Raw genomic sequence first — 27030 nt, forward strand, 5'->3', positions numbered from 1 at the left:
ATTTGGGATGTGAGGATTGAGAGATACACAATGAGACTTAACGGGGCAGGTTGGTGGGTTGTGTCAGGGGGAGGGGTCAAGTCAAAGGGTCGTGTTTGGATTTTTTTTTGTATCGGAGGTTATGGGTAATTGGATGCTTTATTAGCCACGGGGTCGCGGATCTGACCTGGCGTGACCCGATCCATCATCACACACACACACACACAGCCAACAATGGGCAACGTTCGGATAACAACACACACACACACACACACACACACACCCACACACACCTTGAGGCGCTCTCTAAGCATCTGTCATCACGTGCATGCACATGTACAGACTTGATACTTTTTCATGTTAACCATTAACATCCTTGACTACACACCCTCTCTTTCTTAAATGCCAAACACATCCCCACACCTCTGCACCGCTAGTAGGAAGTTGTTCCTCCCCACGGACCAAGTGCAAACATCCAAATATCAAAAAGTGACGTTTTCCCAGTTTACTCTCAAACTCCTGGCCTGGTCAACTGTAAATAATACTAGTCTGGGTGTGTGTTCCATGGGCCGAAAGAGAGGAAGAAAAGGAGGAGGAGGAGGAGGAGGAGGAGGAGGAGGAGGAGGGAAAGAAAGATGAGAGCTTTGCCTTATGAGGTTGTTTGTGTGCGACGGATTGGCCTCATTACACACACTTCTGATCGAGAGTAGTAGGCGGGCCGATCACGCCGAACTGACAAACACCAAAACAATGTTCACACACGGAAATGTGCGGCGGGGCCTGAGAACTCAACACTCTGTAACTTTAAGAAATACAATACAAATAAGCATAACTGAAGCCAATGAAGAAAACATGTCAAACAAAACAAAACCAAACATAAAGAAAGCTCTGGTGTCATAGCAGAAAGGTGAAAAGTCTGATATAAGCTGAATTTTGTCCGGAAAATATATCCGTACGACTACTTCTGGACCCTGTCTGAATAATGAAAGTGAGCCAAGGTTTTTTTTAAATACAGAAAGTCATTAAGTAGTTTGGTTCAGATTTTTTCTGTATTTGGCAGTGTGATGTTTTGTCAAATTGATGAGATACATTGATCTCTCAGGGCCACCGTAACATTTCAATCATTCTTGCACCAACCTAAAAGACCACTTAATACCGATATACATGCACGTCATCTAAAATCCACACATACAGTTCATAGAAACACACAGGCAAGCCAGGCAGGCATTGAAGTGATGACAGATGAAACACAGGTGAGCACAGGGGAGTCTGGGTAAATATTTGCGCTGAAGGCTATCACACCCTCTTCCCTTTTGCAGGAAGCAGCATGGGGGCAAAGGGATTACCCAAACGGAGGGTTCACAGGACCAGCTCAATGCTGATTATAGAATCGCGCGGCCCTCGGTATATGGGCAAACGGTCACGGTAAAAGCTCCATTCACACAGATACAATCAGTGCAATCCATCCTCTGGGCACTCACTGGAACTGTCATTAAAAGGGCGTGAAGAAAGGCAAAATGCATGTGTCTTTATTTACTGGTGAAGAATTTGCTGTCCTACCATGTAAGTGTGGTCTTGAAAGGCTGGGTGGTCTGCCTCTCTAATGGCTATAGGGGGTTCTACAGAGCAGAGGTAGTTTGAGGGTTATTAAGTACAGCTCCTAAGCTCTGCTCAGTGTTTTCTTAACCTACTTTGGACATTGTTATCTCAGCGCTAAAGCCCTCTACCTTCCTTTCTCTCTTTCCCCTTATCCTCACCTCCGTCCTGAAGAGGGGGAGGAAAGGGAGGGACACAGCAGGAGAGGGTGTGGGAGGGTTACCCCATCACTTAGGAATATGAGTGTTCTGCTCTCCTCTGACAACAGCCAGTCCCCCTTATGAACCTTTTCTAATACCACACAGATGCACATACAAACACACCCACGCACACACACTGACCCATGAACCGACAGCCCGGGGCGGGGGGGAGGACGAGGGACTGTTAAAGAGGGAGGATGTATGGGAAAAAGGTGGGCAAAGCGCCAACACATGCATGCTAAGACTTACGCACATGCAAAATACAACAATATCCACACGGACGTCCGTTTTCAAACCACCATCGATTCAAATCGAGCCGCAGGTTATGGAAATCCAAAACACACATCACATGTGCGCGCCACATTCGAGCACAGACCATTTGAATTTGAAGTTTCACAGAGAACTATAAAAACAAAAGAGCGAAAACAAACGATGAGGGAACGAGGAAAGGAGAGCAACCTTTGAAACTAACCACTACAAGACACTTCAAAGCCAACCTCACAAAAAAAGCTAATTCATCTGAGTGTGTGCATACAGTAATGTGTGTGTGTGTGTGTGTGTGTGTGTGTGTGTGTGTGTGTGTGTGTGTGTGTGTGTGTGTGTGTGTGTGTGTGTGTGTGTGTGTGTGTGTGTGTGCGTGCGTGTGTGCGTGCGTGTGTGCTTTTAAAAAAAAACTTCTAAAGTTTTGAATGTGCGCCTGTGCCTGCAAGCACAAAGGCACCGGTGTCGTGTAACTCGAACCAAAAACCCCGCCTGTGAGCGCAGGTGACCTTATTGTACTAGGAGGTTTCCCAGCAGGCAACAGAGCTGTGCGGGTCACGTGTGGGGAGGATAAACCACAAAAGAACCTAGGGGATCATGTGTGTTATCTGGTGATTTAAAGCCCCGTATTCCAACTGAAAAAGACCAAGGTCAGGCACGGTTCAGGAATGAAACACATTGTCTCTCCACTGCCCCCCCCCCAGGACCTCAAACTGGGTCAGCTTGGAAACATTTTAGCTCACTCATTTTTCTCCCTCTTTGTTGTCTGCGAAAGATGGGGTCCTTTGAAATGTTTCAATGCACATGCTCCAAATGCTTTTTCAATTTCGTTGTATCAAAACAACATGGGAGTCACCAGTTACCAGTTATGTTTGAAAATAAGATCTTAAAAAGTGAATCAAATAAATATAACTTGATTATTCGGGAATCAATCGGGATTACTTCAAAACACACACACGGTCCTGAGGTTAAAACTGGGAAGTCGAATTAGGAGCTGATATAATCTACAAAAGCAACAAATTTGTTCCAAGGCCTGACTCTTGATTTGATGTCATTGCCAAATGCGCCGCTATACGTTTGAAGTCCTGCCAATATGACGGATCCTTCCCCTTTCTAATTTCTTACACAGGTTGGGTATAATTAAAGTGGCCTCGAGGAACATTCAGTTTGTGTGTATTCTAAAAGGCCCCTTTGGACAACCGGGAGTGTTTTTTTTTACGACACCAGATATTGTTCCTGGGTAAGCGTACCTTGACAAAGAAATCAAGAAAAACTATGTAAAAATAGCATTCTTTGCACTGATTGTCTCGTTTGCTTTAACTGTACATGTAATTTATGATCATCAGAGTAAAAAAAAGAAAAAAGTGTTCCAGGAATATTAAAAAAGTTCCACGTAGCTCCCTTAACCTATTCTTGTGGTTGTGGTTTTCCTTACCTCCACAATGCTGCACAGGTCCTGGACGTAGGTTCTCTCTGTGTCCAGTATCTCCTGCACCACCCGGTCTACATATGTCCTTGGTCCCTGCACCACCTGCCCCTTCCTCTCTCCTCCGTCCAGGCCTGGCTCAGGCTGTGAATGTTCTGTCACAGTCTGTCCACCACTGCCTTGCTGCTGTTGTCTCCCTTGTTGTCCCTTCCCCGCATTATCCTCTTCTTCCTCCCGACATGCCAGCTGCCGGGTTGGGACCAGTTCCAAGCGGATGGCCCCGGAGTCCCTGTCAGAGGAGCTTGCATTGGGGTTACAGTGAGGGGCTGGGAGGAGGGGGACCAAGGTGGATCGGCTGCCCAGAGAACAGTGACTGTCCCTGGATGAGGCAGAGGAGGACGTGGAGCTGTAGCTGATGGGTCTCTCTGCGGCGCTGTCCGGAGAGGAGTCCATGATGCTGAGGGCAGAGCAGTAGCGCGAGGCAGGCTGGCGGCTGAAGGCCTGGTGGTGGTGGTGGTGGTGCAGGCTGCAGCGGGCCGGTATGTCAACGGAGCTCAGCCCAGAGCCAGAGTCCGGGACTTCAGGGAGAGGCGGCAGCGCATCAGACAGGTAGCTATAATCGTCTGTGGAGAAAAGAAAAAAATATAAGAGAATTGAATTAATCATTTTATCCAGTTTTATCTCAAACGTGTCGAAAGTGTTTGAATTAACATTCTGCTGGACCAAAAATGGCATAAACACCTACGCATGAACACATACGCACGCATACTAGCTTCTTTATTTATTTCCAATCAAACCACTGGCTTGAAAGAGTGCAGAGGGATCCAGCAAACAAGGCGTTGGTTGCAGTGGAATTTGGTGTGTTGGCCAAAATGGTGTGCAGAAATGGTGTAGTTTACTGGTTACTTTGCCAGCACTGAGATAAAGGACAGGACACAATTATAGCCTGTTGCCAAGAGAACCGTCTAAAGTTGCACAATTCCGGCCTCAAAGTTGCAAAGTTGATGTTTAATTTGGCTTCAAAGTGGAATTTCTGGCTTGTATTTCTACTTGTATGTACTACACTGTAGAAACACACCCACACCAATGCAGCCCCATGGGTTGTTGTTGTGCTGTGGAGCTATTGTTGCTCTGATTGCCCCCTAAACAATGGCTCGGCCTATTACAACTTTTAAAATATATGGTTGTCATATCAATCCTGATGCCTGGGTATAATTATTGCAAACAAATAAGACCACAGTCTAGACAATTGGCATTGTCTAATACATGTCAACATAATTGCTGTCCAAGCGTTTCTAAAATAAATGGCTGCGTATGCAATACATGCTGTGGCTGTCTTTCACAGTGATGTTGGTACTTGTTTTGGGCCTTTTTTTAAAAACAACTATCTACCTTTGTGCTATAAACTAAAGTGAGTGAAATTCACCACAAAAATATAAAATGTTATATAGCGATTGGTGTCTGACAAGTCAAATCAGGTCCAGTTTATCGTTAACCTGATGGAAGCTAAAACCGCACCTCAAGCAACAATGGAAGATTTTCTCTTGCGCAGACAGGCAATGGATGCCATAAAGTTGACATAATTAGCAATAGCAGATGGATAACAATCGCATAACCTGTGGTATTAATTGCATATCAAGAGTCCTACATTGAAGTATTTTGAGTATTTGTTTACCGTGGCTCTCAACATGAATGTGTAATGACTGATTACTGATGCTGGAAAGTCACACAAGGAGCCGTTGAAAAATTCAAATGAAATTCAAACATTCGACAGGCACTCACCCTGTATTCCCCTCTCTCAAACTAGAGCGCTAAAAGGACTCACTGTATGTGTACCTTCCAACACTTTCACCACTCCAATAGTCTTACAGTGTCGTTCTGTTTAGCATCTTAATTCCTGACATTCCAGTTAGCCACAGTCCTACTGACCACCCTCCATACCGAGGTCCACCAGCCCTCCCAGGTTTGTCCTCAGTTCACTCCCGAGCAAAAGGTCTCATACAAGGAGCAAGATAAAACAGCCGTCAGCAACACAGAGAAACAGAAGTATTTGAATCTTTAATGTTGCGTTGTGAATGGAATGTATGTTTGAGCATTTTGGCAGCCAGACACATCAAGAGATTTGGTCTTAATGAGAAGATTAAGAGTGTAATGCTGAGAACACTCCACTCAGAGGCAATGAATGAAAGCCCTATTTACATGGCAGAGAGACGAGCTTGTGTGTGTGTGTGTGTGTGTGTGTGTGTGTGTGTGTGTGTGTGTGTGTGCTACAGGAGCCTGGTTGTCGTCTAGCCGGTGCCAAACTGGCTCACAACTTTGTGTCTGTGGAGAGATCCGTTAAGATATGATTCCCGACTCCCAAGGCCCCACAGTCGGGCCCAACTGAAGTGAAACCACACATGCTGCGTATCAGACAGTAGCCTTCCAAGTTTCCCCTCCAATGTTTTTTCCAAGGTCAGCCTAAATAGACAGGGCCGACATTAAAGACCCTCTGAACCAAAATCCACAAAATCCTCAATAACTATGTCATTTGGTTGCATGATAGTAAGACTCTGAAAAAATTAGGCATATTTATCAATCCAATATAAAGATATGGTAATTTAAGTTGGATAACCTTTACAGAAATTCCGTTAAGATGAGGAGGGCTATGCTCTGGTTCTTGTTACACAATAAGTCTTTTTTGAACCAATCACTGCAGTTCAATGCCCGAACATTCTATAAAATAAATTAGCGTTGCCATGGAGATTGTTTGATACGGACACGCCCACACAGTCCTGTCAAAAGGTCTAGAAAGTAAGAAAAGCATGGTTTAAAATGAATGTTATCATATTTATTCAATTTTTTTTACAATTGTATACCAGGTTTAAAGGGGCTTTATGGTAAAAAAACTGGGAGCAAATAAACACAGCGAACAGGCAAAGGCAAGGACGACATGAGAGAGCCTCATAGGGGCTCAGTGGGAGTTTGACACCAGCCTTCATCATCAAAGCTGGGGTACACCAGCGCTCCGGTGTTGTGGCAACACTGAGCTCCAGTGCCCCATAGGACAGCGTCGCTCGTTGGCCCGCCAGCAGCCCCGGCTCAGCCTGAACCCGTCTCACTTCAAAGCCTCCAGGATCACAAACCCCGCGTTCAAAAAAACATGAAACGTGAACCAAGAACAAGCACAAAGAATCCAGCTACGTACCTTCTCTCTCACCTTTCAAAAAACTACCTTGAAGGTATGGAGACACCTCAGTGTAGAGCACTTTAGCAGCAGGCATGCTGGTTAGTTGGTCTGTGATGGAAATATCACAGGTTTGATTATTGCAACCACTACTGTATAGCCTACTGAGTCAAGAAACTTAAGCTATAAGTTGCTACTCTAGCTAGGCCCATATTCACAAGAGTTTAGATATATTGTGTCACTTGGGGAAGAAGAACAAGCGGTTTCCTTCTGCTTCCTTTCCCCATGCTAAGCTAACTTTTTCACATAGCAAATGGCTTCATCACAAATATTTCTTCTTCTCTACATGAACTAATTAGTTAAAGTACAATAGGCCTATTTTCAACTCCTCTGCTGCTAAATGCTACATTTTCTTCCCTAGCTACAGGCTAACTTTGTCCATCTGTTGTTTGATATTATACAGTTGGTTTATCAGAAATCTTTACCTGAAAATAGCTGCCTGAAAACAAGGTTGATGAGAATGTAGTATGCTGGAAAACCAGAACAATTAGCTAAACTGGCAACTAGCTAAACAAGGCTTAACAGGTGTTTATCACTATAAGAGGCACTAGACACATTACAAATTGTCATCTGATCCATTGTTATAGCTTTAAATCCATAAATGACATATACAGTAACAGTTTGGATACAGGCTTTAAAACAAAGTTACATTGTTTGTATTAGAAGGAAACTGGAGTATTTTGAATTCCCAAGATTGTCAACAACAATGAAGTGAGAGTCTGATGCGCTGAATCACAGCGCTCTCTAGTTTTAATTTTGCTCCGCTGCTGTGCCAAGAAAAGCAGGAAGGTAATTGGAGCGTCCAGAAAAACTGAAGTGGAATGAAACTGTATTTTCCTGTAACAAGTTTGGAACTTATTCAATGTGTGTGTGTGTGTGTGTGTGTGTGTGTGTGTGTGTGTGTCCATCCGAATGTTTCGCACACAGTCCTGACCCACTTTTTAACAATTACAGGTCAGAAATGAGATGGAATCTGGTTGGCGCACACACACACACACACACACCAACAGCCTTGAATGTCGATAAGCAGCACACTGCTTACAAGTTACCGTACAGTCGTACACAATGCACAAAGGGTTTTATTACATAACATACCAAGAAATGAATAGGTAACTGACCATTTTCTTTGCCTTTTGAGAAATCTATGATATATTTTCCCTTATCTCGGTGGGTGATGTATTTACATCTATGCCATGTTTGTACATTTCACACAAAATGCATTACGTTTATCACTCCAAAGATAACACTAACCGAGCTAATAACTTAATGGTCCTCACACCAGCTATTGCGGAGAGTGTACACACGTGCAACCTGCACACACAGACACACACCCACACACACACACACACACACACAAGTCATACAGGGAGAGCAAATACAGAAAAGCCATGTGTTTCCGTTTGCAGTGAAACCCAAACATCACAGAAGACATTGTTCCATCTTGTGTTTGCCCGGCCTCTCCTTCCCACCTTTAAGCTTCATGTTTGGAGCACACCCTGGCCGTTTCCTGGGTGAACTGGCTCTTGTACACACACACACATAGACAACCAGCACCCCCCTCCTCCCCTTAGCACGCGCACACACACACACACACACACACACACACACACACACACACACACACACACACACACACACACACACACACACACACACACACACACACACACACACACACACACACACACACACACACACACACACACACACACACACACACACACACACACACACACACACACACACACACACACACACACACACACAGAGAGCAAAAATGGCTTGGATTAAATTACCTCCCGTCCAGATTATGTTCAACCTGATCCTTGTAAATGATCTATAATTATGGTCCTAAGCATGCAGGTTGGGACTGTTTCTCCTCTGTGTCTGGGGGTCTTATGTCCGTGCATGTGAGGATTAGGATAGTGTGTGAGGGCTGTGCTGCCTGCCAGACCAGAGAGAGAGAGAGAGAGAGAGAGTGAGTGAATCAGCGAGCGCCCAAACAACCTGGCTTCAATCTCTGGCTTTCATTTAACTTGAAAAAGACAAAAGAGGCTGGGGCGCTTTACAATTCAGCCAAGTTTAATATGTCGAACATCGGGGCCTGGTCTGGAAGGCAAACAGCGAGAAACCAGGAGGAACCGGACTGAAGACAGAGCAGACAATGTACACAGATGGTACAAAACAAGAGTCACATGGAATGGTTTTTACTTTTATTTCAACTCTTCTGATTCATTTGAAAATTAAAAAAGATCATCTGGATTATATCTACATTTTTCTCTTCATTTATAATTTTACTGGAAGCTTTTCCCGATAGCTAAAAGCCACCAAATTTACGGTAAAATGTGATTTCCTTGCCATGGGAAAAACAGTACTTTTTTTTGGATGCACGGGATGATAGTAAAAGTTTATTGAACATGGTTTGAAAGATTGAGAGCTGAAAGATGGAAAATTCTTGATCTTGAAAACTAGCATCTGACCAAAAATAATCTCACCACAAGGTCCTTTTTGTAAGATTTTCTTCAGCTTTTGATCTATTCTTCAATCTTTCTCAGCTTGTAGATAAAATTACCCAATTGTCATGAAAAAAAATGAGTTTTATAGTTTTTCCATCTGCTGTGATACAATAAAAGCCATAAATGGACTTTGTGGTGAGACTTGAGTTTTGCAAATGAGGAAAAAATGGTTTAAACCAAACTACACCTCTACAAATGTTTTGCTATATTGCACTTGAACTGCCCCAATTAACAAGATTATCACAATTAGTGCTAATGAAGATCAGACAGCCATTTTCAAATCATTAAAGTTTCATGTACAATACACGTGATAACTATCCTCCATTGATGCAGTCTGTCTCAATCCTCACTCACTACCTGTCCAGCCAGGTTTAATGACTCATGCTAACACTTAACACAGTCCCACTTCAGCCGCACACTTTACGGTCACCTGAAGTGCTCTTTAACCTGGAGTGGTCAGCAAACAGCTGTGAGCACCCGCGTCGCCTTTGCTGCGCCGATGATCCATCTAAGTAAAAAATATATATATTTAAAAGTATTATGTCATGCAAAAAAAAAAAAAACTCCTGTGTTTATGTGACGTTGCATGGTAACCTCTAATCATTGGGTTGATAACAGGTGCAATAAACGGACAATGTTAGGTATGTCGGGTTCCTGCACACACACACACACGCGCGTCTACCAGGGAGTATCATAAAACAGTGCCAGGAAAGTCAAAGAGGGAATTTCGGACTGCAAATACCAACTTTTTTTTTGGAAAATACTCACTTGGTTTGGCTGGCTCTTAAAGCTTACATTAGGATTTGGCTGAACTTTACAAGAAGGCATTGTGGCAAACGGTACAGAGTGTGTGGTGGAAGAGTGAGGGGGTCAGAGAGGAGAGGAGGAAGGATTACATTGACCAATAAAGGGGCAGACCGCAAACTTGCATGCAGGTTCTACGTATTAAAATAAGGTGTCTGCGTTTTGTCCATGCAGTCTCTCATTTAGATGACACAATTTAAATCTGGCATGTGGCAATAGGGATGTGGAAGGTAGAATTTGGCTCCAACTCTTTGGGAGGCGAGAATAAGAACACAGTTTCTTTTAGGCCTGTAATGAAATCACCAGGAGGGAGACATTTGATCCCAAAAACTATTAAAGGGGTACGTTGCACTAGCATCTATAATAAAATGAAATCTGACCAAAACCAATTTGTCTCGAAAGGAACTGCTTCCATTTGTGGATTTGCTCGAGGATGCAAAGGCAAATTAGTACCGCCTGTGCCTTTGTGTAGAGTTCAACCTTTCCCCCTTCGACCAACTGAGGAAATAGAAAAGAGCCAAAAGGAAAGGAAGTTGCCATACTAGATGTATTTTGGGATATCATGTACTGTATAAATAGCTTGACTAGTGAATGAGAAGCCATGCCTCTTCAAATCTGACCACAACCAAAGGAAAGGCACTACCCAGTCCACAAGCAGTCACTACAAAACCACATTTTTTTTTTTTTAAATTCAAATCATAATTTACAACATCAGTAAGTAAAAGCCAGGACGACAGGCCATGTCACTGACCTAAAAGACTATCCCCCTCTTTTTTTTTTTTAATCTTTCTTTCCAGTTTCCTCTCTGTTCTCATTCTTTCGGGCTTCCCACTCGCTCACTCACTCCCTTCTCATTAATGTCACTTGCATCCATTTCTCACGACATTCCAGCCACTGTCTCCAATCCTGCCATTTTCTCTCTCCCCTTCCTGCCATTCTTTTCATCCCTCTTCCGATCATACATTCAAACTCACAATGCGTTTGGGCCGCTCATAAAACAACTCCCTGGTGCGCTCCTGGTGCATATGAGCTCTGCAGGACATTCCTATGGGAGAGTCCATGCCTCTCCAAGCATATACTTTACTATATAAAAATACACACCGACCGACCGGCCCCGTGGATATGGCTTCAGACCACCGGGGCTCATATTTGCATTGGGAGCCAGTGTTGATAACACTCCACTATGCACATTCAAATGACAGTCTCTTAGGATCCTGTAAGAGGTTATGACTTTTTGGTCATAAACATACATATACTCAATTCCTAGGAGAGGTTCAAACCTTTAAAATTGTCTTAGTTGTAACCTGAAAACAGGATTAAGAGCCAATTCCTTTGACTTTTCCTTTATACAAAGTTGAATTGATGCGGAAGAGCCGCTGAAAAATAAGCAAAAGAAATGAGGGAAGATAATAGAAACAGGCACAACAAATGGTGCAGGGTCATTATTTGTGAAAATATGTTTTATCCTAATTATGTGTAGAGCAATATGATAAACATATTGAAAAACTTGACTTGCATCTCAGAAAAGAAAGCGCAGAACTGTGCCTCTTGGCATTTGGACATAGATACAATGTAGCAAGTTGTAGGACAAGTCTGAACTCATTGGAGGCAAGAGGAAGATATTTACAATACAAAATTCACAGATGCCAAGTTTAATCGGACTTCAACTGCTGGCCACTGACCAGCTGGTCCGAGATTTAAATGTGACACCATTGCAAGCGCGACCTCTTGGAACCGGCAGAATGAAACAGTTGAAATATTTGGAAAAAGACTTAAGCTTTTGTCCGAGAGAGAGAAGTGAGTTAAGCAGACAGGACCTGACCACACACTTAGTACAGCTCACAGATCCTCTAATCAACCTTGTTTGTCTGTGTGTGTTCGTGTTTATGCCACAACAGGCGTGCCAGATGGCAGCAGGAGTTTCAATGCCATTCAAAAAATGTAACCGACTCCAGAGGGTGTGTGCTGATGGCGATGAGAATGAGGGGCACACATTTTTTGAAAGTACAAATTGGAAGCCAAAGCATTTCGGCAAGTTATGGCCGAGTTGTTTTGTCTTTACTTTGGCAGAAAGTCTTGGGAACACTGCGATTTAAAAAAATTAAATACAATAATAATGGGTAAACATGGTGAGAAGAGGACGTGTGTGTGTGAGAGCGAGAGAGTGAGAAATGAAGAGGAGAGAGAGAGGACCCAGAAGGAATGAAAGTAGGAAGATGAGATGAGAGGGAAAGCCAAAAGGTCAAACACCACCCACTCCCCTCTTTCCAATTCCCCACTCGCTCTGACTCATTTTGAATTCTGTCTTTTGTGTAACTTTAACCCTGGAAAGGTCTATCATACTCTCTGCAACTACACCTTCATTCATTAAAGCATCAGGGGCCGTATTCACAAAACATTTTATCTTAGCGCTAAGAGTACTCCTAAGGAGCACTAAAAGTTCTTAGTAAGGAGTAATTTCTTAAAACCTATTCACAAAGCTGATAAGATCAACTTTTACTAAGGAATGGGAGGAACTCCTAAGCTGAGAATAGAGGGCGGTGTTGACCCTGTTGCTATGGATGATGTCATGTTCATACCTTCTATGCCCACAGTGATTGGCTGAGAGGGAATGAGAGCTAAGAGTGAGTTTATGATAGAAACACTGTGGAGATATCCATATCGTGTCGCTGTATTAAAGTGAAGAGTTTTTATATACAATTAATGACAAGTGACACTGATTTAACATGAAACCAAGATACTGCAGGGTTTCCCACACATTCGTTCACAATTAACCTACAATAGCGCCACATAGGTCTATTAATTTAAAATGTTACAATGATTTGAATCGGAAAAAATATCCTCATTGAACAGCTGCACGCCATGCACTCTCACTGTATTTCCCTCAACGGCGGACTATGCCGCAATGGTCAGACAGCGGCAAACCAGGAAATTCGCAATTTAGAAACAACAACTGGCGAAATCGTAAAGTGCATGCGGAAGGAAAAAGGCGAGACACGCAACTATACAGTAGCGGACCTGTGGAATGGAGGAGTTGGAAGCGCCACATATGGGCCTACAAATTAAACCCAAACGTGACACCAACAGTAACTTTCAGTGCATCGTAAACCCAAAGCAACTGCAGGAAAAGGAACTTAATACATAATTTTTTATATAAATATAATAAATATAAATGTGTCTATACTTTCTAAACATAGCTTTACTAAGATCATTAAACCCTTACAGCTATTAAGGTACCTTTTGTAAAGCTCACTAGCATTAAATCTCTCCAAAATGCCATCAAATGAGTGTCTGTGATTTACTCTTAGTGACTTAGGAGTCCTCTCGAGGACTCCTAGCTTTTCATAGATTTAGGAGCTAGTTTTAGCGCTAAAATGCTTTGTGAATTACACTTATCTTAAAAAGTTAGGAGTCCTAAAATTAGGAGTGAAACGCCCCTTATTTTTGAGAGTTACTCCTAAATCAGCACGTTAGGACCTACTCTTAGCCTTAAAATGTTTTGTGAATATGGCCCCAGATACAAACTTGGGGAAAGTTTTCTGTTTTAATTCAATCCAATTATACTTCATTGTCCCATTGGGGAAACGCGTGTTGGACACCGGCACTGAATTACTTAGTTGCACTAACAATAATGATCAAACAATTAAAAACAATAAGACAGAAGTCAATAAATAGAGAAAAACAACCATCCACATTCAACAATAGTGCATCTCCTGAGAGCAACATCCATAGAACACCGTGACGCTATTCCATAACCCCCATACAACCTCAATTAGTGTTATTAATTTAAAAAAAATGTCATTGAAGCGGGCACAAATTCATTTTTAAAGCGGTTCAGTTACGGCCTCACATCTTCCGCCGCGTCCACTTAAGGTCAGTTTGGCGTTTTTCTTTCTGATAGAGACGCAGGCCTGATCCCAACTGACGCTAAGGACCTTAAAGTGTCACTCAGGATTTCACACCGCCAACGAAACGAAGGAGGGAGGGAGGCAGACGAAGAGAGAGAGAGAGAGGTTAAGAGGTGGGAGAGACGGAGAGACGGAGAGACAGAGGCCAAGGATGGGATTGGAGACAGGGGGCGGGGTTTTCAACTGAGCGATTTATCAACCGGACCATATATATTATAATGTAGTTGTTTTTGGATGGATGGATGGATGGATGGAAGAGTGGAAGAGAAATTGCTTCTCCTCTGCATTGGCAGCTAAACAAACTACGGCTCAAAGAATCTCAAGACAGCGTTTCAAACATCCCGTCACTCACACCTCCCGACTGGTAAAGATGGAACTTTTAAACTTGATGTGCAACTTAATAGACTCCTGTGGTTTTCACGGGCCCCACAAAAACAGCTGCGGGGGCTAATTTGCAACAAACGGCTTTTTTCTCGTTGTATAGTAAAAACCCATTGCAAACATTTTGAACATCTGCGAATGCTCGGATGCAGCAGTTATCCCTTTTATACACGCGGGATTAACACCTCCTTATCTTCAGGTTGTGTTTGTCTTGCTGCTCTCTAGAACGGGATTCTCCCTGTCATTGACACCGTGCACGTCAGCAAGGAATGTGCAGTGCAGTTTGAGCTGACAGCACCGGTGTTTAGCCTCTGTGGGAAAAAAAAAGTCCACCGGCTATCTATTTTCAGACACACACACACTCACACACACACACACACACACCACCCGTGGGACAACCATGCGACCCCTTGCTGCACACACCCCTCGCCGTCCCTCTGAGCGTGACACACTAGCCTCATTCTCGGGATTTCAATGCAGGGAGAAAGCTTGCCAATGGACTCTTGGACTCTTGTATAGTTGTCCTACAGCTCCACACACAGACATGCGCACGCGCGTGTACACACACACACACACACACACACACACACACACACACACACACACACACACACACACACACACACACACACACACACACACACACACACACACACACACACACACACACACACACACACACACACACACACACACACACACACACACACACACACACACACACACACACACACACACACACAAGATTGAGATTGGAAGTTATTGATTAGTCTTCTATATTTAGACAAATTACTCAAAAGGGACCTGACCCCACTCTGCGCCCTGCTAAGCTCTCCATCGGCTGCAGTTCCTGTGGTCATGATAAGGGGGGGGGGGTGCAGATGTCCCGGAGGACTGGGCTAGGGTGGGGGAGGATGGGTCCATAGTCTCCGGCACCTCTAAACCAAAGAGTTAGCTCTAAACAGTAATTATCCCCCCCTCCTCCTCTTCCCTGTCCTGCTCTCCTCTATGCCCATTCAACCCCCCCCCCCCCCCCTCCCAACTGCTGCCCTCGAGGCTCTAATTTGGGTCACAGGCTGCAGAATGGCATCTCAGCACTCAAGTCAAAACTACACCCAGCGAGGGGCGACTGACACATGTTGGTCTGATAAGCTATAGAGATAGGCATCAAAAGCGTAACGGAGTCAGGGGACTATTTTATCTGTGATTTGCTTAAACGTTACTTAAACATTATCCATCAGGGATCCTGTTGTACAAAAAGAAATTAGACGTTGTGTGCGAGAGGGTGTCCGTAACCCAAGTTCCCCTGTAGGCAGATAAACACAAACACAAAAAAAAAAAAACACGCCCGCAAAGTCTGCGAGAAAGGCAAACACGCTCCATTCAACACCGGGGGTGAGAAAACAAACCAGAGGGACGCTGTTCATACAGCTGTACTGCCGAGAGACAGACACTGCAAAGGCACTTCACACAGCGCTGTCAGCTGAGGAAGAAATATCACACACACACACACACACACACACACACACACACACAAAAGGGCCACTAAGACAAACAGTCAAACCATCCAGTGATCTTCTATTTATAAGTCACTGTCTGAAGTTTGACCAGATGCCACTTGAAAAGGACACACTTTTTGAAAAAAAAAAAAAATTCACGATTTTTCCGCACATGAAATCTTATTTTGAGCATTCAAAAACATGTTCAATAGGTTCTTTAGATCACCATGGAGACATTTAAAGCAAAACAGGAAGCGATTCTACATGAGTATGATTAGAGTCAGTTTGATGGGGTTTGTGGACGTGCAACACCTTTAAACAGGCAAGTCTAGTCCCAGACCACATCAAGGACTTCACCTCTGGAAACTCTCCAGTGTCTATAATTTGAACATGACAGGAAACATCATTGCATATAGTGTGTGTGGGGGGGTGGAGGGGGGGGGAAGAAAAGCTCCTTCTTACCAGTAGGCATTGTGGCTTGGCTCCCCTTCAACAGAAATGAAAAGTAAATGAGGCTTTATGTTGAAAAAAAAAATGCAGGTTTTTAAAGAAGATCAGAATTTCCCGAGCAGGTCACATATCCAGAGTATTCCAAGCAGTATTCCCAGCAAAGCCTGAACGAAATTCCCTTAAGATTTCCTAAATTCACCCCAGTCATTGTGAGTCCTTTCTCCTGGGCTTCCCCCTCCAAAAATTATACCCCGTAATATACACTCTTAGGCTGTGTTTCCTCCTGAACACACACACAGTACACACACACACACACACTCCTCTGGCTGATGTGTTCTGTCTTTTCTGTCCCTCACTCTAGTTTTGCTGAGTATCTCCTCTTCTCTTTTCTGAATGCCTCTCTCTCTCTCTCTCTTCCTCCCTCTCTCCAGTGGCAACACATCCACTGCGTGCATGTGTGCTTCCAAAAAGTGTTCATGTGTGTGTTTGCATGTGTGTGTGTGTGTATGTGTGTGTGTCAGAGTGAATGGCCTCTGCTCCCTCCCTGCTGGGTATTCCCCTCCCCCTGACTCCTCCTCCCTCTCTCTCCCGCAGCAAATTACAAGGAGCTGGGAGTTCCACATTAAGTGCCCTCCTCTGCTTTTTTCCTCTCTCTTTCTTTTATCCTCCCCCTATTTCATTCTCTTCCTCCTCTGTCCGTCGTTCCAAATTAAAAACTTTTCAGCTCGGTACCCGTAACGCTTGTAGGACTTTTGCGACACCTTTTGTGTGTGTGTGTGTGTGTGTGTGTGTGTGTGTGTGTGTGTGTGTGTGTGTGTGTGTGTGTGTGTGTGTGTGTGTGTGTGTGTGTCTACGTATAGTGCTGCACGCTCAGCAGGGCATGCTGAACTGCTGCCGTCCACAGATCACACACAGACTCGCACTCTACAAGGGCTGGGGGTGGTTACAGATGATCAATAGGCCCGGGAGCTCAAACAAAAGCCCCTCTAGTCCACTGTGAGACTCTGCAATCGCTCATTGTGTCCCACATCAGAGAGAGAGAGAGAGAGAGAGAGAGAGGCTGCCCTGGACAGAATGAGCGCATAGAATGTCAGAAGTGGGATTCAAGGCATACATGAACATCAGTGAAAATGGACCACGGATGACCTACTACACTCAGTCATTCCCCAACCTCTTTGGCTTCTGATCCCTTAAATGACTTCTAAAGGCCAGATGTCTTTTCAACTTGTTCAGCTATACGTTCAGTTTAAATAACAATACCAAACAATTTGATTTATTTTTCAATCCATTACTTTTTGGGAATAGACAGTTTACTTTGTTTTTCATTGAACCAGACAGTGTAAAAAGCATACTCCACCTCATTGAGTATACCACTATAAGTTGAGGTTACTATAGTCACACAATCATCATCATTGGGGTTATACCGTTGTACAGAAAGCCTGTATTAAAAAATGGTGGTGGGGGGGCTATTTAGGAGCAAGGGATGGGTTTGATTAAAAGACACTGCTGAGTTGCATTACGGTAAGTGTAGGGTGTTATTTTTTTTGACTGTGAGCATTCCTTCATTTCAATATGTCTGTGCAATAAAAAAGCCCTGAAGTATCTCTACAATTTTGCCTTACCAACTACCAGCCGGAAAAAAACTTCACTTAAAAAATAATAAATAATATATAAGTAACTTAATTTATAAACATAGTTAAGTTAGATTGACAACATGAAATATTAATGATTAATAAGAAAGCAAAGATTTAAGGAAAGTATGACAAAATGGACTTAATTGTCTCTGAGAAATTAGACCTCTATGTTTTTATTTCTTGGGACCCCGCTGACTCAACCTGTGACCTACCGCTGGTGTTGCGACCCCTATGTTGGGAAACCGCTGCTCTATAGTGTATAATGTCAGAAAGCAATTATAGTCCAGCACATAAGGATGACACACGTGAGACAATGGGCTCCTCAGTCTCGCGCACTAAAGCCAATGTGTTGACTATTTGTCGTCCCTCTTTAAGAGACAGGGACTGGTCCCAGCAGCATGGGGTCCTGCTGACGCCACCCCCCCTTCTCCTCAGCAAGACAATAATAGAGAGACCCCCTGGACTATCCTCACACACACACACACACGCATGCACACACGCGCACACACACACACACACACACATACACAAAGAAGCATGACCCTCTCTCTAATGGTCTGAGGGTGCGTTGACCCACGAAGTCCCTAAACCTCCACTGAAAATCTAGAGACCATCCACCTGCCCATCCCCCTGCCACCTTCTCCACCCACAGACACAGACACACACACACACACACACACACACACACACACACACACACACACACACTCCATCCATAATGAGCACCTCTAGCATTGGCAAACACACGCGGAGAGAGCGTCTAAACTCCTCGGTTCAGCCAAGCACGACCTGTTGATGACAGAAACCTGCCGCAGCAGTCCGGCTTATCTGATGACCCCTGTGTGCTCCGACAGCCTCCGCAACACACCCAGTTAGACCAGAGGCACAACACTGTTCCTCTTTCATTGGACATGACAATGGCTATGTGGGCAGCAGTGCATGTACACACACGGTGCTTTAAAAGAGGGGATGAAAAGGGGAGACGTTAAGGCTTAGGATATGGATCAAATCAAAGATAAGCCCCGATGTTTTGGCTGCAGATTTGATCCAGTAAAAATACAACTTGCTTTTAGCAGAGTGTCGGAAATGTCTGTTCTTTGGAAAACAGAAAAGATGGCAGCTAGTTGTGGTTCGTTTTTTCAGTGATGACTATACTCACAATCGATTTTATTATCCTACTTTCTTGAAGACTGATACCTGACTTAAAACAGGTTTTTTTCTCCATAAAAAAATAAGCCTATACCAGCACCTTAAACGCTCACCGATTAAAACATTGCATCTTATTTGCTGAAGCTACCATCCACAGACAACTATCGAAACAACAATCTGCGGTCATACAGTAAGTTACTTGCTGTATAGCCACTTTGCATCAAATTGCTAAGTGAATAGTTGGAAATACAACTCACTTTTAAACCATAACTTGTTTTCTATAAATCTCTCTTATTGTAGGGAGTAAACAGATTAGAAAAGTGTGTGATTGTGTTAATCCGTGAGCTTTAGAGCTGGTGTTAGGAGTGTTTATGTACTTTGGATCAAGCCGGGCTAGCTGTTTCCCCTGTATCCAGTCTTAACGCTAATCTAAGCTAAGCTAATTGACCACCAGCTCGATACTTATTACACCAACATGATAGTGCTGTTTATTTTTCTCAGTAAAAAAGGGAAAAAAGTCAAACAATCTTGCAAAAGACATGGGTGTTTATCAGGTACGGTGGGTGTAACGAAATACTTAGTTGCAGTTGCATTATGGGAAATATATGATGTTTTTGGTGCATGATCCATATTAGATACTAAAACTCAAAATATCTCAACCTCTGCTGCACATTTTTTATTTTGCAGCCAATGTTATTAACAGCTACTTTCCAATGGCTATTTCCCCCTTTGCATGTCATCCCTTTCTGCTCAGAGACCCTACGCACAGACAAACACTCTCTCGCACTCCCTTTGTGCATTCAGTCAGAATTGAGGGGTTTGAGAGTTTGCCGGGGTTTGCCAAGATGATTGCGGCCATAGCGCCGTGTAGGTCACTATGACGACTGCGAGGCATTCGAGTGGCTTGTGGAAAGACAGTGAGAGGGAAAGGCAGAGAGATGGAGGGAGGGAGGGAGAAAGAGAAGAAAATGCTTATTGTCAATAAACCACTCCATTCCTCATAACAATCGGGCAGTGCAAACAGTGAAGCAAGGCACAGAGTTCATATACTCTCTATTCAACTTTTTTACACACACACACACACACTCACAAAATCACTTGCTTTTCTGACAGCATTGTAAACTCTGACTTAAAAGACCACAGCCTCTTGAAAATGGTTTAATGCGTGCGAGTGTTTAATCAGAACTAAAAACTGTCCCCAACCACTTAGACATGTAATAGGGCCGCAGGCGGAGAGAGAGATAGAGAGGTGGAGAACTTATTTGATGGTTGTTATTGCAGCGGGTGACAGTCTCTTCCAGTGTGTGTGTGTGTGTGTGTGTGTGTGTGTGTGTGTGTGTGTGTGTGTGTGTGTGTATGTGTGTGTGTGTGTGTCTCTCTCTCTCTCTCACACTCACTCAGACAGCCTGACAGCTTCCTCATTTTCTCAGCTGTCCACGGTTTTCGGCGTGAAGACGTTTCTGTGGTAACGTATACAGGCAGCCGGAGGGAGGAACAGTGGGAGAACACAGGAGGGAAATGGATTGGGACCGACGGAGATACTGTGACTAATGACAGGAGTTGTGTGGTGGCTGGAGGGGTCATTCATATACAGTTTCCTCCTCCCTCTGGGAGCCTGTCCGTCTTTGTCAACAGCGAGATGGATCATCTGCAGACACGCTCGCTTTCTTTCTCTCTCTAACGTACCGGCACACACGCACGCACGCACGCACGCACGCACGCACGCACGCACGCACGCACGCACGCACGCACGCACGCACACACACACACACACACACACACACACACACACACACACACACACACACACACACACACACACACACACACTCTTGAAGTGTCAAAAACATTAAAGCTTTTGTTGTTGCCGCCTGAGCTCTTCATTAACCCGTCAACACACAGTTTTGACGTTTCCCGTTTTTTTCTACTTCGAATAGTCATGCGCATCCCTAATTCTGGATCTAACAAATCCGACCTTTGACAAAACTCTCTAGAAACACCCAGATGTAGGTGGTTTCTGATGACAGCAGCGATAACCACATGGTTAATGTTATGGCAGGATTGTGGTTAAATTGAAGACAAATGGCAAACAAACTGATTTGTTGACCACATCCATCCATCCATTCAACCAATCCTCCTCCCTATGCATGGTTTTATAACAACCTCACTTGACTTCCTCCATTGCTCATATCATAATGACAATAGCTGCTACAGGGCTTAGTCATTTGGTTATAACATAAGTAATTTTGAGGACCTTCCTGGAATGACTAATGCCGTCGCTGTTCTTGGGAGAACATTCTCTGCGTACAAATCACTTTGTCTATGTCTACGTGATTGCAGCAGCATTTGCTAGACGCAGGTAACATTTTTCACATAAAAAAAAATATTAAAAAACAAAATAGGTTTTGCTATTTTGGGAAATTAGCGTATTTGTTTTCTTGTGAAGAAATGCTGGTGGTAAATGCTTTGAACTCTTGACTTTACTTCAGGCTGATGTAGGAAAGTATTTTTTTCTTGTAGTCCACTTAGTGACGTAGCACAGCACACCTGTTACAGCACCTTGTATCAGATCATCCAATTCCATAAATCATGAGCAGATTTCTGGCCAAAAACATCCATGAAGAAGCTATAAATAGTCTCCTATGCTGCCCGAGGCTAATTTCATTCGTGGAAAATCTACTAATTCTGATTTACTCGCTGTGTATTATATTGTTTTGGTTTTCTCCAGATTTATGACTTTTCCAGATCCACTGACGCTATTCCCTCGGGCCGCAGCGGTCTGCTTCTCAGTGCCAGGACAAGTCCAGGAATTTCTGCCTCTCGTCGGCCAGTTATCCGACTGAAGCACCGGGGCGCTTTCTCTTTATATAAAGAGCAGGAATCCCTTTCAAATTGCCCTTGAAGCATCCAGGAAAACCAGGAGCGTCTTGGCCATTCCAGCAGACTAAACAACAGTGACACAGAAATAAACTTACAGCTGCTACGTCAACAACAACAACAACCAGACCAACAGCCGCGGCTAATGATAGAGCAGGGTGGCACCGTAGCTAGGGCAGAACCCAGGAAAAGTATTTAGGATAGGGGATAATGTCTGTATTCAACTATGCAGTAGGTTGGTATTCACATTAGCAGATGACGAATTCAAGAATCGTCAGGAGGAGAGGAGAGGGGGCGAAAGAAGAGCAGAAAAACAGGTGGTTTACCGGAATTATAACTGTTATTTCTTAAGAGCAACAATGATTTGGCTGGGTGGGTTGTAGATATTTCCTCACACATTAATGCTGCAGGAAGCAAAGCTTTGTTTGTATCTACTGCCTTTGCCCCTTTTCTTTATATTAAGAAACAAAAAGTTAAATGTATAGGTATTTATAAGACACATTGTTCGTGAAGCGGACTGAAATCTTATTAGTGGATGAGACTGAAAAAACGTATTGTGTTTCATTTCTATATGGTCATGTGTTTGCATTGTGTGTATATATCTGTGTGTGTGTGTGTGTGTGTGTGTGTGTGTGTGTGTGTGTGAGAGAGAGAGAGTGTGAGTGTGTGTGTGTATGTGTATGCGAGTGTTTGTGTGTGCGCGTCTGTGTTGAGTGAGTACGTGAGCATGTGTGGCGGATACAGGGAGGAAGCTGTGTTTGGCCTCAGATTAAAATGCAGGACGAGGGTCCTGCTCCAGGAAAGGAGACCAGCAGAGTGGAGACAGAGGGACTTTCTCCCATTAGGGAAACACGTGACAAATAGCAAAATAATATACATACTGCAATCAACATATATATATCTATATATATATAGATATATATATATATATATATACACACACACTGTATACTTTTTCATTAAACATATTTGAAGTTATTTTACTATTCAACATATTGGAGCAATCTGATACATTGCGAACGAGGCACACTTGAGATCAAACATACACAGAGTCTCACCTAACATGCAGCCAGCCCACCGTTGACCCTAAAGTTAGATGACCAACAATGGAGTGACAGAGACTATACGTCTTAATGATTAAAGTGACGCATGACAACATATGAGTCCATTCCATTTTAGTCTGACAATCTGAGCCCTCTCTCAGAAGATGGGTGCTCCAGTTAGAGCTCCAAGAATTAGGACACACCACAAAGGAGAACACACGTGAAGACACACACGCACGCACACACACGCACACACACACGGTAAGAATGTGAGAATGTGTACAACTGACATATTTGTATCCAATATCAATTATCAAACTTTCAAAGTACTTCTAAGGCTTTAACTCTTTCTAATAGTGATTTTTCTAACCATAGAGTTTAAAAAAAACTGTGCTGAACAACAATGCTAAACAGTGTCCCTCATAATCTGAGTTACAAACAACAACAAACAGACCATCACCATCCTCCTCTCAGATCCACAAAGGTGAAAGCATTATCATGTCCACCCGTTGACTCCGAAGCTTAACCCCAAACTGGTCGCCATGGTTCCTACCTAATTAGAGTCAATCGAAACTTAGGACAGACTAATTGGAGGTCAGAATAGGTTAGGGTGAAATCGACCTCTGCAATTACGATTTAAAAAAAGCCTTTAAACGAGAGAAAAAAAACTACTCTGTACTGACACATCCAAGCATGTTTGTGAGAGCAGTGCCATTTGCGGTGAATTAGAATAGTTTCGCACTTCAAAAAACACTATCGCTGTGTCGCCCTGTTGACAATGACAAGCTGTCACTCACCTCGCAGAGACCGATCCCACGATTTGGCTTTTTTTTTTACTCAGCCGCTGGTGTCCCCATATCCTGTCACAGGTTAGATCCATGTCCAGAGCATTTGAAAAAGGTCTCACACCACACGTACAGTCTCAGAGACACTGACTGACTTAGAATTTTAAAAAAAAGGTACTCGGCGGTGGGGCTTGCGTCAAGGCGGACCGGTCCGTGGTCCAACCCCTCAATGAGGTCAGTTCAGAGAGAGGAGAGAAGGAGGGAGAGAGAGAGAGAGAAGGGAGGATGGGGGGGGGGGGGGGGGGGTGAACAGATGGAGCAACGTAACTGAACTGACTGCCCACTGGGAGGGGAGGGAAAGAGAGAGAAGAGAGAGCGAGAGAGAGAGAGCTCATCCAAGCAGCCCATTTCCTGACCAATTACTGCTGCAAGACTTGTCCTCTCTCCCTTTTTCCAACTGGTCCCTCTCTCTCTCTCTCTCTCTCTCTCTCTCTCTCTCTCTCTCTCTCTCTCTGTCCCTCTCTGTCTCTCTCTCTATCTCTTGTGTGTGGGATCATGGCAAGAAACTGGAGAGCGTCCAGTAATGCAGGCGACACAAGTGGCAGAAATTAAAGTGGAGTGAAAAAAAAAACCCCGAGAGGAGCCGTCACTGAAACTGTGACGAGACACCGCAAAGAGAAATGGGGGAAGAGAATGGAGAATTAATGTGAGGTAATGGCTTATTGCGAGGAGAGGGTGTGTGTGTGTGTGTGTGTGTGTGTGTGTGTGTGTGTGTGTGTGTGTGTGTGTGTGTGTGTGTGTGTGTGTGCTTACGAACTGATGCATGAGGAGGACAGAAAAAAAAGAGGGCAACACAAGGACGAGCCGTCTCGCCCCGAATAACGACGGACAAGTGGGTCACATTACATATACAGCAGCAGCCTCTTTCTCTCTAAGCCACTTTCTCTGTACTTGGTACTTGGTCACCTCCCTCCCCCGGTGTCACTTTCAATATCTGGGCTCCTTGTGCATAAGAGGTCGGGTCAGGGTAAAGGGTTAGACTAACCTAAAAAAAAAATAAAAGCAGCCAGGGAGCAGAGATCACAGAGGCTCAGGCTAAGGGCTCCAAAGTGCAACCTGCTGTGAGCAAGACCGTATATGAGCACACACAGATACTATCCCAAAGCCAGCGGGTGACTGTGTGTGTGTGTGTGTGGGTGTGTGGGTGTGTGTGTGGGTGTGTGTGTGTGTGTGTGTGTGTAACTTGGTCATTGTTCTGCATCCTTACCAGAGCCGGATGGAGGAAAGTCCCCTTTCTTGTTCCTGCCTCCTGGTAGCATAAGGCTCTTCCTGAGATTGATAAGGCAGCTCCAGGTCGGCGCACACACACTTTCTCACTTCCATGTTTTCACCGGTTTTAAGTTTTCTTTTCCAGTGAAAACAAAACTGCATGAAGTGTTTTGGCAAAAATCGAAGATGCCGGCAAACAATAACTTTAGATAAGAAACCAACCAAGACACACTTAACCAATAAAAAGAAAAAATAAATTAGCTACATTCACAATTGAGCATGCAGTGACTTTTACAGTAATGTAGGCTACGTCAATCAACTTAAGGGCCTTTATTTGCCACGCTCTCCCTGACCTACTGTAGCAGTGACCTCACAAAAACGAGGAAACACTGTGAACCTAACCTAACCTGGGTAAACCCACAAACGCCATGTCGAAGCTTTTTGTAATCGAACACCACACCCATTCACTTTAAAAACACGCACACACACAAAGACAGATGATAGCACAGCTGCAGAGGAAAATCCAATCCGGTAGCCCGCTGTCACGACTGGACGTTGTTATCGTTCTGTTTAGGAAGATTAGATGGCTAGGGTTTATTAGAAGTGTCAGGTATCATGTCAAACAAAAGGAAAAGGCAAGCTGAATGGATTTTTCAACGGTTTCCTGTGATTGTTTAGAGATCAGATTGTAGTCCTATGTGGCTTTGACAATTATTGGCTGTGGTGTGTTACTATATATCTTGTTTTTATCTGCGACTGAATGATTTATATTCACGCAGGAAAAAGATATGAACAATAGATGAAAAGCGTGAAGATAGAGTTGGCAGTTATCTGGACACAACGTGCCTCAGAGGCAGTGTACTGTATGAAGACTATTTGAGTCAGTTTTGTGTTTCATTTCTATATGGTCATGTGTTTGCATTGTGTGTGTGTGTGTGTGTGTGTGTGTGTGTGTGTGTGTGTGTGTGTGTGTGTGTGTGTGTGTGTGTGTGTGTGTGTGTGTGTGTGTGTGTGTGTGTGTGTGTGTGTGTTTGTGTGTGTGTGTGTGTGTGTGTGTGTCCTTTGTCTGGCGGAGAGCTGCGTAGACACTGAAAGGAATACATATCAATAGTAGATCTGAATGGATCAGAAGATTCATCAATTTAGTCAGGCATTTTGGTGAACGATTCAAGGGCAAAACCAAACTTTTTCCCGCTCATCCTTCTCATAAGTGAGGATTTCCTGCTTTTTTTGGTGTTATTGTTTCTTTGGTGGTGAACCGGACACCTCTTGATGTAGGATTGTTGGTCAGACTAAACAAGCAATTTAAATAAGTCAAGTTGCTTTCTGTAAATTGTTTTGGTCATTTTTCCACCATTTTAGGACCAAGCTTTTAATCAGCTTAAAAAATAAAATAATCTTGAGGTTTTTCTGTTAACGAATTGTTTCTTAGAGAACGACAATGCTTAGAGAAAGTAGGTGAAAGTACAGTCCATGCGCTGATGTCATAAACAAGAGCCAACTGTGTCGTTATTAAGAGGAAACCATTCCAAATACCTGGAAGTTCCCTGTCCATAAAAGCCTTCAGAATAAAATAGCTGTATGTCATTGAAAAAGGAAAGCGGTCATTTTATTTTTGTCTGTCTTTAGCACTGTGGGATCATTCAGGTGTTGACAGAGCAATGTTTTTTTTCTCCGAAAGGAAAACAGAAAGGGGACTGAATCAAAGTGGAAATGAGACCTGGATAGCAGCTAGGGACCTCCCCAAAATAACAACAGGAACAAAATCCCCCCTCCTTCCCTCCCTCCCTCCCTCCCTCCCTTCCTCATTACCATTTCCTGCCCGTCTTCAGATGCTTGTTTACCAATGGCGGACTCAAACAGGAAGTGACATCAGAAGGCAGGTGAATCATTCTCATGTGATGGCTTCGTCATGCCAGCGTCACCAAAAATGTAGGCCTACGTTTTTATCCACTCCACCCATGGATTTCCCGTCGGCCTCAAAAGTGGCAGCACGGGAAATGTTAATGAGTAGTTCTGGTTTGTTT

At 43.8% G+C, this 27030-nt stretch overlaps 1 protein-coding gene across 2 annotated transcripts in view; it reads right to left on the reverse strand.

Moving 5' to 3' along the window:
- Positions 1-23862, reverse strand: part of LOC307266011 (pleckstrin homology domain-containing family G member 1) — a 44376-nt gene extending 20514 nt beyond the window's left edge. The window contains exons 1-2 of one of the 2 annotated variants that reach the window (XM_080047890.1): positions 23747-23862; positions 3472-4085 (exon numbers count right to left, since the gene is read on the reverse strand). In XM_080047890.1, the coding sequence (XP_079904016.1) occupies positions 3472-3915 (444 nt within the window). In that variant the 5' untranslated portion in view covers positions 3916-4085; positions 23747-23862. Of the gene's footprint in view, positions 1-3471; positions 4086-16258; positions 16622-23746 lie in introns of those variants that run through there. The other variant, XM_080047889.1, reaches the window with a different exon arrangement.
- Between the last annotated feature and the right edge of the window lie 3168 nt (positions 23863-27030).

This window comes from Ammodytes marinus (assembly GCF_949987685.1).
Source record: "Ammodytes marinus genome assembly, chromosome: 19".
Lineage (NCBI taxonomy): Eukaryota > Metazoa > Chordata > Actinopteri > Uranoscopiformes > Ammodytidae > Ammodytes > Ammodytes marinus.